This window comes from Telopea speciosissima, chromosome 1 (genome assembly GCF_018873765.1).
Source record: "Telopea speciosissima isolate NSW1024214 ecotype Mountain lineage chromosome 1, Tspe_v1, whole genome shotgun sequence".
NCBI classification, from domain to species: Eukaryota; Viridiplantae; Streptophyta; class Magnoliopsida; order Proteales; family Proteaceae; genus Telopea; species Telopea speciosissima.
The window spans coordinates 7,942,071-7,960,078 of NC_057916.1; the positions used below are offsets into that span (position 1 = coordinate 7,942,071).

The 18,008-nt window shown below is 36.8% G+C and overlaps 1 protein-coding gene and 1 long non-coding RNA gene across 3 annotated transcripts; one reads left to right on the forward strand and one right to left on the reverse strand.

The window, feature by feature from the left end:
• Positions 1 to 2,322: 2,322 nt before the first annotated feature.
• LOC122660240 (protein SUPPRESSOR OF GENE SILENCING 3-like) lies at positions 2,323 to 13,102 on the reverse strand. 2 transcript variants are annotated; one of them, XM_043855463.1, is made up of 7 exons: positions 12,928 to 13,102; positions 12,273 to 12,325; positions 7,122 to 8,183; positions 6,013 to 6,307; positions 5,329 to 5,573; positions 3,600 to 3,757; positions 2,323 to 2,693 (listed from the first exon to the last, which is right to left on the reverse strand). In XM_043855463.1, exons 3-7 carry the CDS (start codon positions 8,163 to 8,165, stop codon positions 2,462 to 2,464), a joined length of 1,974 nt encoding a protein of 657 aa, XP_043711398.1. In that variant the 5' UTR covers positions 8,166 to 8,183; positions 12,273 to 12,325; positions 12,928 to 13,102; the 3' UTR covers positions 2,323 to 2,461. The 2 variants fall into 2 exon arrangements, with proteins under 2 accessions (XP_043711398.1, XP_043711404.1); XM_043855469.1 differs by having other exon boundaries at positions 12,919 to 13,102.
• LOC122660275 lies at positions 4,193 to 4,666 on the forward strand. The gene is made up of 2 exons (XR_006332659.1): positions 4,193 to 4,284; positions 4,464 to 4,666. It is a non-coding gene; the product is annotated as an uncharacterized LOC122660275 (long non-coding RNA).
• Positions 13,103 to 18,008: the final 4,906 nt, after the last annotated feature.

Here is an 18,008-nt window from a genome sequence, read left to right on the forward strand (position 1 = left end):
TGTCCGATATGAGCTGATCCATGTCGATCAGTATCGGTATCATATGGTTTCCGGGATGGCCGATACTCGGCCCGATGCTGTGCACGAAATCCATGCCCTCTATTTAACCAGGATTGAATCGTTCATTTTGTCTTTAATTGTGTAGGCTAGGATAAAAGAAACTGGCTGCTCTTGGTGTAGAGTTCATTATGGATTGCCCTAGAAACATACTACTCCATCTCTGTGGATTATATATTTGTGTGTGTTAAAAGGCTTCATAAATTAAAATGGAAATTTTTGTAATCATTACCTAACGTAACATGAATGTGTAATTAACTCAAATACAATCAAAGTATGGATAAAATTTTATTACATTTGGCAACCAAACTCCTTGGTTTTGAGAAGGAATGTAAAGATTTCATTTCAAAGTATGATTACCATATTTAATAAGAGTTGAAGGTCAGTTTTACTACCTCTGAGAGGGAAGGTTACCCTGTTAGGAGTGAAACTTCCCAGACCTAATTAGAGGTTTAAGTTTTCAACTCCCTTAGGTAACTTGCTTCAATTTGCTCCCACACCACTTTGTTTTGCGTGGGGGAGAGGGGGGCGGTGTTGGGAATATTCCCACATTTAGACCAACAAGGGTTACGTTCTTGCTGCATCATTGTTGCTACTTGCTACGAAAAAACAAAAAACTGCATCATTGCCTCTTTTTCTTGGTTTTTTGGAAAATCTGTGACGATATTTGCAGAAGAGGTACTGCGGTATCATGATTCTAAATCTCTTTAGAAAAAAGTTCACCACCTTGTCACCAGTCCCGCCGCACGTCATCTTCTTCCCCGCATGACAACCACCCACCCTGCCCCCTGCTTCCCCACCATCCCCTTGTGACCTGATTCAAGAGAAAAAATTCCCCCCCCCCCCCGGCTTTCCTATTTTAATCATGTAAATGAAAGGGTATTTTTGTCACAATAGGTTTTTTATTAACATCATAAGTTTGAAGGGGTATGGTTGTAATTGTTAGAAATGCAGGAAGGGGGTATGGTTGTAATTATCAGAAATGCAGGAAAGGACCATGCATTTAAGGCTTAGGGAAGGTCCGTGCAACTTACTTTAATATCTATGGTAAAAGAAACTTGTTATGACCAAACCTGGTGAAAAAAGTAGGGCTGTAAACGGATCGGATTCGGTTTGGATAGTGTTATATCTGCATGCGCATTCGATTAGCTATCGGATGGATTCGGATAGTGTTAAACGGATATAGATACAGATTGAATATTTTATCCGTTTACATGTAAATATAGCTTTTCGGATAGTTATAGTCTATCTGTATCTGCATCCGTTTAGTTTTCGGATAGTGTTAAATGGATACGGATACTAAAACGGATTTTTGCTATTCATTTACACCCATAGAAAAAAGTAAACTTCTTTACAAATAGCAAGTTATTTAAAGATTATCTTGAATACCTTTTTCTTATTCCAAGGAGTAAACTCGATAAAACGTGATTTTTAAAGAAAATCAAAGGCAAAGCTGTCCGATACAGTCGACCCATGCTGATCCACCAATGTGATCCCCATAACTGGTGGTCAAAAACTTAATTGGAGCCAAAACTCTTTTATGACATGATACAAATGGCATAAAAAGGTTACAGATTCTCAGGTCAACGCTTTGAATACAAGAAGATGCACCCAAACATGATATGGCACTACACTATCTATTTGGAAAATTTCAACTGATCATGCGAAAGACATGAAAGTGTAAAACCGCTAAAGATTTCAAACATGGCAATTTGGACATCTTCATATAAACCATTGAATCCAACTATACAAGGGAGGGAAATCATTTATCCTAACATGTTAAAGTGAGATAACAAAAGTAAGGCCGCCAAAAACGATCGATGAAACCACAAATGCCCTGTAGTGGTGGATCATGTTGAGGTTTCTACTGGTTGCTAGGGAAATAAAGGACACACGAGTGAAATCAAAATCTATATTAAAATGAATTTTAGTAACCATTGTCTCAAGTGATGATGCAACTAACTTTAAATCATTCCAAATTTAATTATTAAAAATTTACTTTTATGATAAAAGTTGATTCCTTTGATTTTTTGAAGAGTAAAATCATGGTTAGAAACTTCTTTTTTTCTCACCAAAAGTGAACTCACTTTTCTGTACTCGCAAGTTTACAACCAGACATAGAGAACAGAATTTTGAACCGAAACATTCCATACTAGAAATTATATTCCTATTGGAAAGACAGCGTTGATACACTGCCTACACCAAACCAAGTCTGTTTTCAATTCTATGCTGCTTGTTTGTCATGTTTGCAACTGATATCCACAACTGTAAAAACTGTTGTATGGGAAAGAGAAGTAAATATGAAAACCAAAGGTCTCTGTTTGTGTTCTACGAGCTAATTTGAGTATTAGTTTCTGGGGTACATCTCATCAAAGCAGAGTTCTCACCATGTACCACAGTACTCCTACTGAGCATTGCTATCATTGCCTTCCTCGGAGTGACCTGGAGTGTATTTCAACATCAGTTCAGTCATTGAAGTTTCAAATTCCTTCTCCAGCCCAATCTCTTCTGCATAATGCCTCTTCTTCATCTCAGCTTTTTTGGTCTCATGTGACCTTATAAGCTTCTCTCTTTCCGCTTCAAATTCCTCTACCACCTCCTGCTGGGCATGAATGAATCTTGCAATCTCCTCGCTCCTGAAAAACAACAGTTCCTTATGAGTGTGGATACATAAAAACAATATTTAAGGCATCATTTGCTTATCCAGTCCAACCCGAATAAATCATTTTCCCAACTTTTTTGATAGGCAACTTCTTTAATGAGAGACATACATGCATCTTCCAAACAAACTTCACAAACAAAATGGATTAAAGCAACAACTGCCAGAGAGAGAGAGACCACTTTTAAAATAGAAAGAGATTATTAGAAATTGTTCTCTGATAGCACTACCAAACTGCAACCTGGTAAAAATAAATTTAACCAATTGGGCAATCAGCAGATAACCCAATGGAATGTAATAGATTGGTGCATTTTTTGTTTGCAACCATTCAAACATACAACAATGCTTAAAACATCACTAATTTACTCTTAGAGTTCTTGAACACTCGGACCAAACTGGTTCATTGACCAACTAAACTGTAGAGTTCTTCTTGAACACTCAAAGACCACCAATCTAGTTCAATAACCAGACAACATTGCTTAAACCATCACTAATTTATTGTAGAGTTCTTGAACACTCAAAAAGACCAATCTGGTTCGATGACCAGACAACTAAACTGTTGCATCTTTTATGGAAAAGTGTAAAATCAGCTATGGCCGTGTTTTATATTTACTACATATATGGTAGGACCCATCATTCCAAACTAGCATGAGAGAGGTAGAAAATAAAATTTATCTAGAGTACAAACTTAAGACATCCCTATCACTAGGGATAAAAAATAAATAAAATAAAATCATCACAGATTAAGTAAAACCCACAAAAGAATAGTAATTGTTTTACATCATTTAGACAAAATTGCAAAGTGCTTTCTGTATCTAGTCAAAAGGGGCCAATGATTCAGCATAACCTGAGATGACTATTGCAAGGACAGCAAGCAACATACCTTAGTTTCTGGTCCTCTTTGGATGTGGAATTTGCATTTGATTTCTTCACTTTTTGACGTTCTTCCTGTAGTCGGTCCTCAAATTCTTTCTCCCTGTCTATTACAGATTGTTGAATATATGTGATTTGATCCTTGTAAAAGTTCTCTTGGTAGTCCATCTAGGAAAAAAATGTAACAAAAAGGATACCAAAAAAGTTTGAGTATTAGGGAGTCTAAGAGAAAAAAAAAATATTAACAAACATTGTTCATGCTGTCCTAGAGATGGGTCAGATACAGCCAATTCTATGTCAGCTGGGCCTTGTAAAGCCCCACATCTAATTGCAGGAGCACTGAAGTTAATAAAAGCAGGCTACAGCTGCCTCCACCAAAAAATTAGGAAGAAACATTGAGAATTTTATATACCTCATAACATTCACGCAAAAAACAAATCATTGATAAGCTTATATTATTGAACACTTGTATCATTTATTTATTCTCTGACAGAAGGGTGTGAAAATTGAAGTTTCGTACATGATTATGAACCACAATCCACATATTTTTGGGACGGTGGGGGGAGGGGGAAATCATTGATAAGTCTGCATATTTCTATTGGACCAATATCTGAACTTTTCAAGAATAATAAATAAGCATATAACTAAAAAAAGGGTGTATTTTATAATATTTATAAATTCATATGGACCATATGGTACTGAATCTGCATGTCAACCCTTAAAGCCATTAAAGAAATACTTAAAATCATCTACAAAATACTTTGATGAGATGCAGAACATCCAGCAAAAAACATAGAGACTCTGAAAATCCTCTCCACAAGGAGATAGAGAGATTTAAAGAGCTTCAAATAATTGTGCATTTCCAATCTAACAGATGTGGGATATTTGAGATTGATTCTTTTGACACTTGAGTTCTGTTAAGGATTTGGCAAAAGTCTCCCATGAGGTGCCAAGCAACTCTCCTCTAGCCAGGCTTGGAACAGAAACCAAAGGCTAAAAGCTTGACACTGGGAGAGTAGATGCATATACTTTTCTCTAGGGATGGGCAAAATGGCTTTATGCTCGACTGAGAAGTAATAGTCAAAGCAATGCAGTACATTTTAGGAGTTCAATTAGAGACTTTCACAAGAAGCTTAATGAGGTAGTTAACTTTGTTTTCTTTAATACTTAACAGTTAACTTATAGGAACAATCGCATATTTAAAATGCAAATACAAGAATGAATCCATCATTATATTGACTCTTTGACATTGAATAAAGAGTCCTGAAAAACAGCACAATTTGGAGTCATTAAATTTGATTCCAAAATTTCCTTTCTAACTCACCATTACTTCATGCGACATTATAAATAGCCATCTATCAGATGAGCAGATGCAAACCTAAAATTTGGTAAGACTTATTATAAGACCCAACATGATCATCAACCTAAACGCAGAGAGGTCAACTAGAGAAAACCAGAATCACAATTGTAGGAGTTCTAGGCTTTCCAACAGGACAACACATCATATGCACAAAGGTTAGAATAACATTGTCGCATATAAGTGTAAAATGTTTCCTACTTATGTGGGTCATGTAGTATCAAACAGTAGATATAGCTAATAAGCAAGTGCTGGAGTTGGAATGACTCAGGTCAGACACAAAGTAAGGCATCTTGTGCAGCTCAGAATGTCCATATGTCTACACAACCAATAGACAGGAAACATGCATCGGCCATTTGCTAACAAAATGTAAAAAATTTACCTCTTCTTTGGTTTGTTCTTGTTGCTCTTTCGTTCTCTGCCTCACTATGCGATTATCTTCCGTAGTCTTCCGCAGTTTCGCATTCAATACCTCAAATGATTCAGCCAAAGCCTTGGAACGCCTTTGTTCTCTCGCCACCTTGTCTTTAAAATAGATCAATTGCTGATTATCTTCGCTCATTTGCTTCATTGGGCCCACAACCATTTCTTGGTAAGATTTTATTTCAAATTTCAGCTTCGTCTTGCCTAATAAATTACATCCACTTAGAAAATAAATAGAATATGGGATTTGAAACTCCAAACATTATAACTGACTGTATAAACCAGAATCATATATAGGTTGGTAAAATTTTGAGTTCAATGATACTGTGCAATTGAATGAAAGAAAATGCATAAACCAGACAATTAGAATCAATGCAGGATTTCCCTGCAAACACACTACCCTATACAAGCATACATGATAGTTCAGCAAGTCGGTAAGTACTGACACAATGCATCACCACCTATGGCTAAACATTAACATATCTTTGGAAGGTAAGAATCATTATTTTTTACTACTAAATCAGCATATACAGAAGACTAATGACCCAATAACATGTGGAAAGAAAACTGCAGTTGCAGCCAGGTAGTCATTCTAAAAATCAGGACCATCACATATATGAATTAGGCAAGGGAAGAATCGCACCAGAACAGTGTTGGTTGAAGAGGTCCAGGTCTTGTTTGCAAGCCATAAAACCGTACAGCTGACGTTCTCCACCCGCAGAAAATAGCACCCGACGACGATCCCAATCATCCCTATGTGTCCTTTCCTCAAGAAAATGTTCATCCAGGCGCTCAGCCTCCACATAACCCATTGCAGAGTTCTCAAATATCAGTAAACTCATTCCTCTGTGCCCTTGTGGGCCATAGGAATGCCGAGCCTTCACTGCTGCGTAGGAACTAAAATAATCAAGTAGTTCCTGATTACCCATTCCTATCCACTGCAACAATCAGACAGGACAAAGAAAACTGAAATGTAAAATGATAGGTAGGAAAGCCAATATTAGGGTACGAGGATAATATTAAAGGCACTACCATGGGGAAGTACATGGTACACTGATCACAAAGATGATACCATACAGTTTGACTAAAAAATAGTATAATGCAGCATACAATTTTGTTTCAAGGCCTTACAAAGTAACAAACTACTAGAAGGTACTTGTAAACAACTAATTCCTTTCAATTAGTAAAAGATGGTAAATCCTGTTAAACTTCTCATGATAGTACACATTTTGTGGATTAGTAAACCCCAAGGTTCCCTGCCTACATGTCTAGTTTCAGTCCAAACAGAGTTCGTCAAGTGCCAAAATTGATTGACTTTGTGTTTTGAATTTGACACATTCCCAATCCATAAGGTGTACAACTAATCCAACAAGGCCAAAACTAACTTTCCATGTGGATAAAAAGGTGCTTCGTCTCAAGATGCTTATCATGATAGACCGTCTAAATCAACTTTTGCTTTTTTGCATAACTACGTTTATTTTGTAGCTTGCAATGACTTACCCTTTTTAACTGGTGATCCCACCCTGGTCCATAAACATATGGGACACAATTTCAGCTGTCTAAAAAAATAAAGGTAAATCCAGACCTATAATTTATAACATATGCAATCTAGAAAGTAGATTCATCTCAGTAGAATTTGCTTAGAATCTCAATCTTGAATATAGACATGGCATGCATTTGTTTAAGGAGGTAACCAAACAGCAAAGAAAATATTGTGGAATGACTACAGCTGATGGAAAATTGGAACAGTACCTTTTCATTCTCATCCTGCTCAAGTTTTGTGTTCATAATGACAACCATTGGTGGCCAGACTATTTCCTTGTCAGTAACTGTCTGTTTCAGGCCTTTCCATTTACCAAAAGTTTCTCCAGATGGTACAACTGAAGTTCCCCTCCTAAACAGCTCCTCATCCAACAATTCAGCTAATTGGCGATGGAGCTTCACCCTATTCGCTCCTTTTGTCTTTGCATGTGTTATCAAGGGTTGCAGGCCTCGGTACCAGTCAATAGCACCCGGGCCATCTTTGCATGCTGGGCAGTGCCACTGCCTCATTGGTTCATTTATTTGTTCATTTGTCAAATTGTCCAAGGCATCAAAGAATACCTTGAACCACTTGCTCTTCTTTAGTGTCTCATGGCTTTTCTGGCTTTCATCAGAGTCATAGTTATCACTTAGTATATCATCATCATCATCATCATCATCATCATCCACTGGTTCATCATCATCATCATTGTCAGAGCCATACTCTTCTGCATGAGTTTTAGAGATGTTGTCATTTCCCTGGCCATCTTCTGAAGCCCCAGATTGTCCACCAGGCCGATTGGCCCACTGCCTTCCGTGTTGTAAGTGAGGAGGTATAACAGGTGGTGTTGCCCATCCTCTATTAGATGGATTGGCTTTTGGGTATCCTCTTCCAGCTGGTTTCCTTGGATCAGCAACCTGTGTCTGCCATACACCAGCAGGACTCCTACCAGTTCCACCATTATTGACCAGGCCCACCTTCTGCATTGTATCTGGTTGGCCCCAGGCTTTAGGTCCTCCAGCGCTCTGAGTGCCCCATGGTTTTGCAGCACTAGTTCCCACCCGGTTCTTGGACTTCCTTGCACAAACCTCCCACTCACCATCTTGTGCACTATCCAGGCTGATGTCTGCCACACCATGACTCAGTTGGTCCACCTTCGGGCTGTTGTTACCAGAAACAGTGCTTCCAGATGGCTGCCCATACTGAATGCTCACACTTTTACCTTTGGGTGATGAACTAAAAGTACCAGCAAAGGGTTGCTTGCCACCTCCCATGTCAGTACTGCAAAGTACCTGTATTGTTTTGTTCAAGTATAAACTAGTCAAAAATCAATAGAAAGTCGTAAATGATAATTTTTTAAGGAAGATACATGGGAACCAAATTAGTTAGACCACTAGGACACTAAAAACAGTAGACCAGCACTCATGCCACAGATGCAGATGAGGAAAACATTAACCGGAGGATTCCCATCAAAAAAATATCACATGCCAAACTACACCATCAAATGATCTTAAACCTTAACTGTCTGATGTTTGGATAGACAAAAAATAATAGTCCAAAAATCTTCAACACACATACAGAAAATACATATATGTATATATGATAATTGATAATAATTATTTTAAAGTAGAAGATCACCAAGGCAGCAACAGTTAATGCTGGATCACATTCCATGCAAATGCTCTAGTTTCTTTCCTTATCAGCAAATCCATTGCTGGTGTATACTGTCCATATAGTCTAGAGACATGTGTAACAGAAAAGCACAGAGTAAAAAGCAAGAAAACAGTAGCCTGCCTGCCACACTCAGAACCTTCAATTTATTATTGCAACCGAAACCGATCATCAGGTCCTTTTCCAAAGAAATTATTTAGTCAAAGTAAAACAAGTACAAAAATGTAATACGCTTAAACTTAAAATAAAAAATACCTTTCAAAGAAAAAGAGCAGAAATAAACTGGATTTGAAAATTTTCAACCACCACTCACACACAGTAACAGAATCATATCCTACAAAAACCAAATTTAAACCATAATCCAAAAGATAATAAGAATTAAGAAGAATATCCATCCAAGGGCAAACAAGAGAGAGCATCTATATTCTCAATAACGAACCATATATACTGGTCAATAAACAACATTGTCTTTCACCAGATATATATATTCTTTAAAGCAGAACCCACCCACTTCAGTTAATCATTTATTTTTTATGTTAAGAAAAAATGTCAAATACAGGAAATTCCTTGAAATGTTCAGGTGGCAGATTATCTTAAAAGCTACTTGAGTTATCCCCAAAATTTTAACTATGATCATATATCATGATATCATCATAAGTACATCAAAAGAGCCATCAGAAAGATATGCTGAAATGCCAAATCAAGTGATAGGCATGGAGTTCCCTTGCCAACATAGAAGCAGCAGGTCAATTTCAGACAATTGGTTTGATTTCTGACATTGTACAAGGTCATCTAAGGGATGGCTGATCCTTTCCTTTGAAAGGATTTGAAAAGAAAGACGGTATCCTTGGGGGAGGGGGGGGGGGGGGAATAGGGAAAGACCAATGTTAGTTGAGGTTCATTCAGCTAATGCTCAACAATAATCTACTACAGAAGCTCCAAAAGAGGATAGATGTAATCACATTGTGAACTGGACATATTTAATAAACACAATTAGCAAAACAATTTTCTGACCAGAAAGCTGTGACAGTACACAAAACACAAGCTCAAACAAGCTCAAAACCAACAATTTACTGCTCTAAATAGGCATGAGCATTTAGCTCTAAAACAAAGATCTACTATTCAAATCCGTGCAAACAGGAAAGAAATTCAGATATTCCACTAATTGACTTTACTAATGACATTTGCACTTCTAAGGCAGTGACAAACAATAATAAAGTCAAACTACAAAATGGCCAAGTAACGTAGCAACAACAAAGAATCTAACACAACTTGAACACTGATGCACAAAGGGTTATGTCCCACCCCCTCCCCTGCCCTGGAGAATTTTAATTGTCTTTCCTGAGATCGGGACCTAAAGCATCATATGAGTGGGAATTACGAACAGGTAAAACTCTTCCTTTCATGTTAGTTATTTAATTTTAGCAGAAGACTTCAGTGTACAATCAGCAATAGAAAGAGGGTACACAGAAATGGAGCAGATATTATAAAATAAAAAAAAAAGTTAGGCACTCAATATTTAATCCCAACAAGTAGATGATGACATCATTAAATTTCTCAAAGGGATGCTCCTTGAAAATTTTTATCAAGATGCTTCTTCTTATTGAAAGAGAGGGGCTCATCATTTTCCATTTAATTTGTAACAGTCACAAACTTGCTAAAACAACTAAACCTAGTGAGAAGTAACAGGCCAATAATTTATTATGCCCTTCAAATCTTTTGGGAAAACCAAATTAAATAAGAAAGTTAATAAAAAAGAGAAGTTAGCATTAGAAAATTTAATCATGCTGACCAAAAAGTTCTAAAAAAATACGATAAAGATTCCTTCATGGCTACGCACAAAGAATGCGTATGAACCATGCATAATACAATTTTGATTAGTGACAGAAGGATACCAGAAAGTAAAAAAAACATGTCCCAGCTGTGCACAAAGAATGTGTATGAAGCATGCATAATACAATTTTGATTAGTGACAGAAGGATACCAGAAAAGTAAAAACATGTCCCAGCTAACATAATCAAGGCAGGAAGTCGATAATCAAGTGTCTTTGTAGCCTAAAGAGAGGGCCATTTCATAGGAATGAGACAGCAAAGTTGGTCATGGAGAACACCAATACAAGATCCATTCATCACCCCTTGTAATGAAAAAAGAAACCTTCCAAGCAGGGGGCATGAAAAAAGCTATAAATAACAAATACCAGTCCTTTGAAGGCAACTGGGGCATAAATTTAGTGGGAAAAAATTTATCCCTTGCAGAACATGGTGGTAACAAGTTGCCACCAGCACCTTCTTGCCGGAAATTAAGCTCTCAAGCACCCACTCAGGCTCAGCCCTTCAGAGCACTGAGAATTCCCCAACACATAACACGGAGATATTTTGTCATTCTATCCCATAAGAAAAAACTACAGTTACAATAACATCCCTCTAGCATACTTCTTTACATACCTAAACAACAAAGGTTGCATTGAAAAATTCCTAACCACTTTTTATGAAGGTTTCAACCCTTGTATAATCATTTAAATATTCAAAACTTCCATTCCTTACTATTATTCAATGGTTTATCCAAATGCAGCAACAGATTTGTTATACTAGCTTCTCCATATCAAGCACAATGGTGAAACATGATTCAAGTAGCTGATTGAAGTAAGTTGGGATAAGGTTTAGCAATTTGAACATCAAAATTTTTATATTTAATATTTTCACTCCATCACTTGTGGAAATAAAAAGAAACGCACACACCATCTTTGCAAAAGATATATTTGTCAACCTTGAATAGAGATCATCATCTTTGTTTATCTTTAACCATAACAAGAAGATTGACATTCATTGTATCAGTGAATTAGGTGAAAAGAAAAGAGAACCGTATTTCAATATTCAACCAAATATCTATTCAAAATCGATAGTAATCCACATAACATCTCAAATAATACAAATACTAAACTCGAATTCACAAATTAAAAAACAGCGATGGAAGATCAAATGAAAACTTTGATCCATCAAACACAACTGAATTAGGAAGTGTTGTATGGATTTTATTTTCATGAACATAAAATAAAGCACAATATGGAATTCATGTGATAAATTCATCAAGAAACAATAATAATTGATTCTCAAAGCATACTATCTATTCTTGTCATGAACAAAGAAGAGCATAAATTTTCATGTGGTGAATTCATCAGGTAGACCCAATAGAAGATGCCATACACACCCAAAATCATAAACCATATAAATTTCCAACCATGGCTACTCTGACCATAGTGAAACTATTTGAAACCAATTTATAGATCAACGAAAAAGAAAGAGATGCACTGATCATGAGATTAACAATTCTAGATTTTCTTATAAATAAATATATGAACAGAAGCTAGAATTGTCATACTTAAGTCAAACGTAACAACCGAAGATTAGAAGAATAGCTTAGGCCCAGGTTTATCAAGCAAGAAAATGGATCAACATTGGACAAGTATCCAATACCCACAGAGAGCAAGACAGACAGAAAGACACAGATCTTAATGCTTGTGTTTAGATTTTCTTTCGTCAGCCAATGAGTGTCAACAACAATAGTGGACTTCATATACCTTAAAATCAAAGACAGGAACAAGCAAGGTACTGCGGATAATCACAATGTTAGGCGTCAATAGAATTCTACAAAGAAAAAAAAAAATTAATAGAAGAGAAACTAGAAACGTGTGACTAGGAAAAGTAACTAACAGCTTCGTCTTTGTGCGTGAGAATCTGCTCCTCCAAGAAGGATGTACCACTACCTGCGAGAAAGTAAAAACACCTTCAGCAGAGAAAATGCATGTAAACGGTGGAAATCACAGAAAGAGAGAGAGAGTAGGTTCAGCATAGAACAATCCATAAGCAGTGAGTAGAACAAAAAGAATCAGAAATGGAAAAGAGTAGTCTCACTGACCGATAGGAAAAATCTCAGAGCGAAAGAGGAGAAAGATCTAAAGAAAGGATTCCCATAATAAAAAACAATTACTCAGACAAAGCATAGCAATGATAAGCAATATACACAAATCAACCATAGCGACTGATTGAATGATCTAAAGTTACATTTACAGGAATCTAAAAACAAAAGCTCGCAAATGATCCGGAATCAAGAGAAAGATGTAATTTCAAGCACAAAAACACAGAAGTAGTTAAAAAATACAAAAACAAAAAAACAGAAGAATTACTGAGTTCGAGAAAGAAAGACTTCTAAAGCAAGAGAGAAGTAGTTCAAAGAACGAACACAGAATCATTTTAAAAAGAAAAATCCTAAGGAGCGAAAATTAAAGCTACACAGGCACAGGGCTGAATGCTGCACATAAGAACTGAATAGTAAACAAGCTCAAACAAAGTGTTAAACGAACTTGACCTAGGAAGTTTCAACTACAGTTCAGTCCGATCGTCACCGAAATCCGTCTCCTCTGCCGGCGAATGTGATAAAGATGAATCGACTTGCCTTGAAAGTGCAGTCAAAAACCGAAGAGAATCATCTACATCGCCATAACAAATCAAATGTGCAACTAGAGAAAACGAATAAAGCAAGAAAATGAGAGAGTAGCGTTACAGACACTGACCGTCGAAATACAGCTTTTCAGGCAAACAGCAGTGACAAAAGCATGAAGCAGAGATTGCCTTATATAGCTGCGCCTAAGTGCTAACTGCTAGGACAGTAGGACCCCCCGACCCCGGACTTGAAAATTTATAATTTCCGATTAATAATATGAAAGACGAATAAAACTACCGTGATGAGAAACCAAGCTAAAAAGGTCAGAAAATCGATCGTATCGGTGGATCGAACCGTATCGGTTGGTCCTAATCTAGTAGCAATGTAACGGACCGGACCAAGCTAAAAAGGTCAGAAAAATCTTACTTATACCAAAATTTTTCGACCATTTTACACTATGTCTATCGTATCGTTCATAAAGTATTCATCAAGTATAGTATTGATGTCGAACCAATCTTTTTATCATACATTTTTTTCTAATGAGGATAAATACTATTATTTCACATGTGTAATAATGTAAAATAATGACATTTTTTAATAATTACATAATGATAAATCATTTTTTAAAACCTTTTTACACCCTTTCTTTTTTTCTTTTTTTGTGAGATCTTTTTACACCCTCAACTTCAAGGATTTTTAGTTTATTCATATTCAATTGTCGAGATTTAAGGAGTCAATTCAATTTATAATTTTAAGGAAAGATTAAACGATTAAAAAAGATTCATTTAACTTGTTATTTGAATGTTCAATAAATTTCACATCTATATAAGGCTATAGAGGTGTCATTTAAACAATACAGGGCAAGAGTTCTTTGTGGGAGAACGTAGTCTCTACACATGAGAGGGACCAATAGAAATGTATGATGGAGCATTAAATGGGGGAACTTATTCACCTTTCATGAGGAAGGTGAAATGCTTATCTATGCCTTTGAATTTTAGGTTAAATATGGGTTTTTTTATTTTTTTATGAAAATATAGTAATCACACACTACTCCCAAAAGATTAATTGACTTTTAAGACCATGGAATGATAGATATACACAACACACATCACACGTACACAACCAATGTGAGACTAAACCCACATACACATTGCAATTTTTTTTTATGAAAATGTAATCACACAAACCACACAAAATATGGAATTGTTCCTTTAAACTTTTAGTTAAAACTTAAAAGACTATATTAACCCTACCTTTTATTTTGGAACGACACATTGGAGCTAGGGGTATTGGGTAAATTTTGTCGGTGTCGATTGAAATCAATTGTACAATAGTTTTTCCAAAAGAAACAAAAAAAATCCTTCTCCAGTCAAAAGAGTCTACAGAAATGTACGATTATTTCCTTGCGAAGTTGGTAAAGCCTTCAAAAAGATTCGATAGCCTTTTATTTAAGATGATTTTAAGGTGTCCTTTGTTTTTTTTTTTTTGTGTTTCTTTCAGGTCTCTATCCACTTTCTTTTCCTTAGGGGAGAAGAAAACTCCCTTCAAATGATTTTTTTGGTGAAACTCTTCGAAAGTTTCATACACTTTATATGAATGGCCCATAATATCTATGGAAATAAGAAATCTCTTGTGGTTCTCATGGTTCGTAATCTCGAATGTATCAACCATGATCGTTCCCAATTTGTGGCTGATCCTACTCAATTTAAGTGGGTCGCTCCAAGGATTGGAAAATTCGGGCAGATCATCCAATTAGATATGAGACACATGATTGGCCAAAAAGGCTTTAAAACCTAAATTTTTCATGTTCTTCGCCTTTGGCTCTTGCTAGGACTAATTTGACACTTTGAGAGTGTTTTTTAGTAGGGAATTCATTTAAGGCAAGATCTTTGGGAGAGATCGGCTCGTTTTAGAGATCAAGAAGTATCTTCAACTTCCTTTTTTTCAATTGAGTTCAAGGTTTTTCTATTTTTATTTTTTATTTTTTATTTTTTTTCCATTTTGGGATGATAATATCTTTGAGAAAACAAGGGTTGCTTATCATTTTTGAGTGGGAAATCAATTTAAGGCAAGAAATTTGAGAGAGATTGGCTCATTTAAGAGATCAAGAGGCATCTTCAACCACCTCTTCTTCTCAACTGACTTCAAGATTTTGTCATCAAGATGCAAGTGCACATGAATCAGATTACAATGGGTGTATATTCTTTCCATCAAGGCAAAATCATTGAACTTTTTATAAATTTTTCTGTTTTTTTTTTTTCAAAATTTTAGTATTACTTTGACTGATATAGGAATCGATCCAGTTTTAGCCAGGTTTTTTTTTTGTTTTGGGGTAACTTTAGATCGGTACAGACCAATTTTGACTGATCAAGATCAATATCGCCCTTGACCAATCCTGAAATTAAGAACCATACTTTCACGAGTGACCCCTACGTCAAACACGGAGAGGGTGAAATGACCACTCGCCCCCCATAAAAGGTGAAAATATCGCCCTAGTTGATGCTTCTACATGCAGGGCCCACGCTCCTCCACTAAGAAATACTTCTTCGATATCTATATAGTGATAAGGGTTAGTTTTCCATGTCATATACATTCTAATATATTAACTAAAATCATATTAGAGCCATACTGCAATGCAAGATCTAAAATCATTAACCATTCAAATGACATATATATAAAAGCAAGACCATCACATCTAACTTGTAGCGCCCCTAAATCCGGGTTAAAGATATGGGTGTTGGCCTTCACAGGCCGCCATTAAGTAACAACTGGTCTAATATCTTAACTAAAATTATATAAGAATCATACTGCAATGCAAGATCTAAAATCATTTGTCATTCAAATGAAATATATATAAAAGCAAGACCATCACATCTAACCTGTAATGCTCATAAATCCGAGTTAAAGATATGGGTGTTGGCCCTCATAGGCCGCCATTAAATAGTGGCTGGTTTTGCATAGGTGTACGAACATGTGAGAGGCAACCACCTATTCCATTATTGTCATTTACAAGGTGAGAAAGAGTATTTATGGAAACAAAAAGGACAGTTGATTGCCTCTCACATGTATCTATGCCTGCACGTACGTGCAAGGGTCCATTTTCCAAAGTCTTTCTCTCTGCCTCCTGTTGCGGTCATCATTGCTCTCTCTCTTTCTCTCTCTCTCTTTCTTCGTGATACTAAGCTAGAAAGTTCGAGGCCTTCCAAATGGCGATCTTCTTGAAAGCCTCAATTGGTAGCACGAAATGATGATATTGGGTCATTTGGGAGGGTTGCAGTGGCTACCACCATCACCGTAGTTGGGAGCACATAAATTGGTGGTCGTGATGACGATGGAGGTCCCATGGATGCAATACTTGAAATCATCAATGTATTTGAGCTTGAAGTAGGCGCCACAAGCATGGTTTAAAGAATCGAGAATTGCATTGGCGAATCAACCAATTTGGATTGGAATTGGCCGTGATCGATCCCAATTTCTAATGATCCGATATGGTCAATGTACACCCAAAACCCTTGAAATTCATTGTTTTTAGATTTTAGAACCAATTCAAGGGTTCTTGAGCACTGATTCAGACTGATTCCGATCTGATCTGGATTATAATCGCCGATGTAGTGTTTTAAAACCTTGGCCACAGGTCTGTTTCCCCTTCCCCTCGTGGCACACACCCCCATTTTTTGCTCAAACCCACTATGTCCCCTCTCTGTTTCCCCCTCCTCATCCCTCTCCCACTGCAACAACCCCTAGTCCTTGCTTTCCCTCCCCCTCTCTATCCCTTTTTCTCTAGCTCCAGTTATTTCCTATTGATTTGATCCATTCTGATATTTGGGGTCCAGTCCCTATCAAGTCTCTCGGTATAGCTACTATGTCACCTTCATAGATGATTATTCTACTTGATTCTCCTCTCTTTTTTCTGAATTATCAAATGATGGTGATATATGTTCATCATGATGTTGCATGTTACCCACGTGTCTATCATGCTGGTGCATATTGACCATATGTCCATCATGGCGAGACATTTTTTTAATGGAATTGGTCAGGTCAATCCCGTTAACCTGATCAACTTGACACCGCCTCGAATTAGCCAGAATCAAAATCAGCCTCGACCGATCCAACTAGTCATATTCTGATTCTTGAAACCCTAGCTAATTCAACCCTACTTAATCCCAGAATTAAATCTTTGGCTTGGGGTGAAGCAAGGTGAAATGGGTACCTGGGGGTTTTTCAGCACCATCCCTAACCTAACCAGATAAGGATCATGCATATATCACATCCAAAATTCCAAACCTGCTTCATTTACATCTCTGGTGGCAAGTCCTATATGGTTTTTAACTATTGGTTCTGAAACAGACCCAATAATTGAACTGTCCCAGATGGAGGTGATAATATATATAAAAAAAAAAAAAAACCCTTAAGCTCAATTAGTATAATTGAGTTTCCATATGGATGAAATAGTAAGTTGACCATATATCCTTAATATAAAGTATCAGCATAGATATGCAAAGCAGTCTCTAGATCACATCTAACTGAATTCCTACCCTAAGATGACATCAATGAAGAACAAGTCTTGTTGTAAGGTACCATGCCTACTTATTACAGTCCAAATCTTACTACAATTCCATATAAAAAGAGTATCAAGCTTCAAAATGGCTCAAATATGAAAAGAGAGAGATATACCTAAAACATGATGATGATGATGACCTTGTTCCTAACCATGGTCGGAGGTTTTAGAGGAGATGAACCCAAGAGACCCAAAATATTCCCCTAGGGTTGCCTCAATGGTCTTGATTGCATCATTAGACTAGAGAGAGAAAGAAAGGAAGGAGGGGGGGGGGGGGAGAGGAGAGGGGAGGGGAGAGGGGAAGTCCTACATGTCCTACAAGTTAGTTTGAACTACTCCAAAGCCATCAATGGAGTTCTTCAAAGGTCTGTGTGACTGTGACAAGAGGTGAATGCCAAAAACCAAGCATTAAACCCTCCACTAAAACCTAGTTAGTTAGATTTGGCTA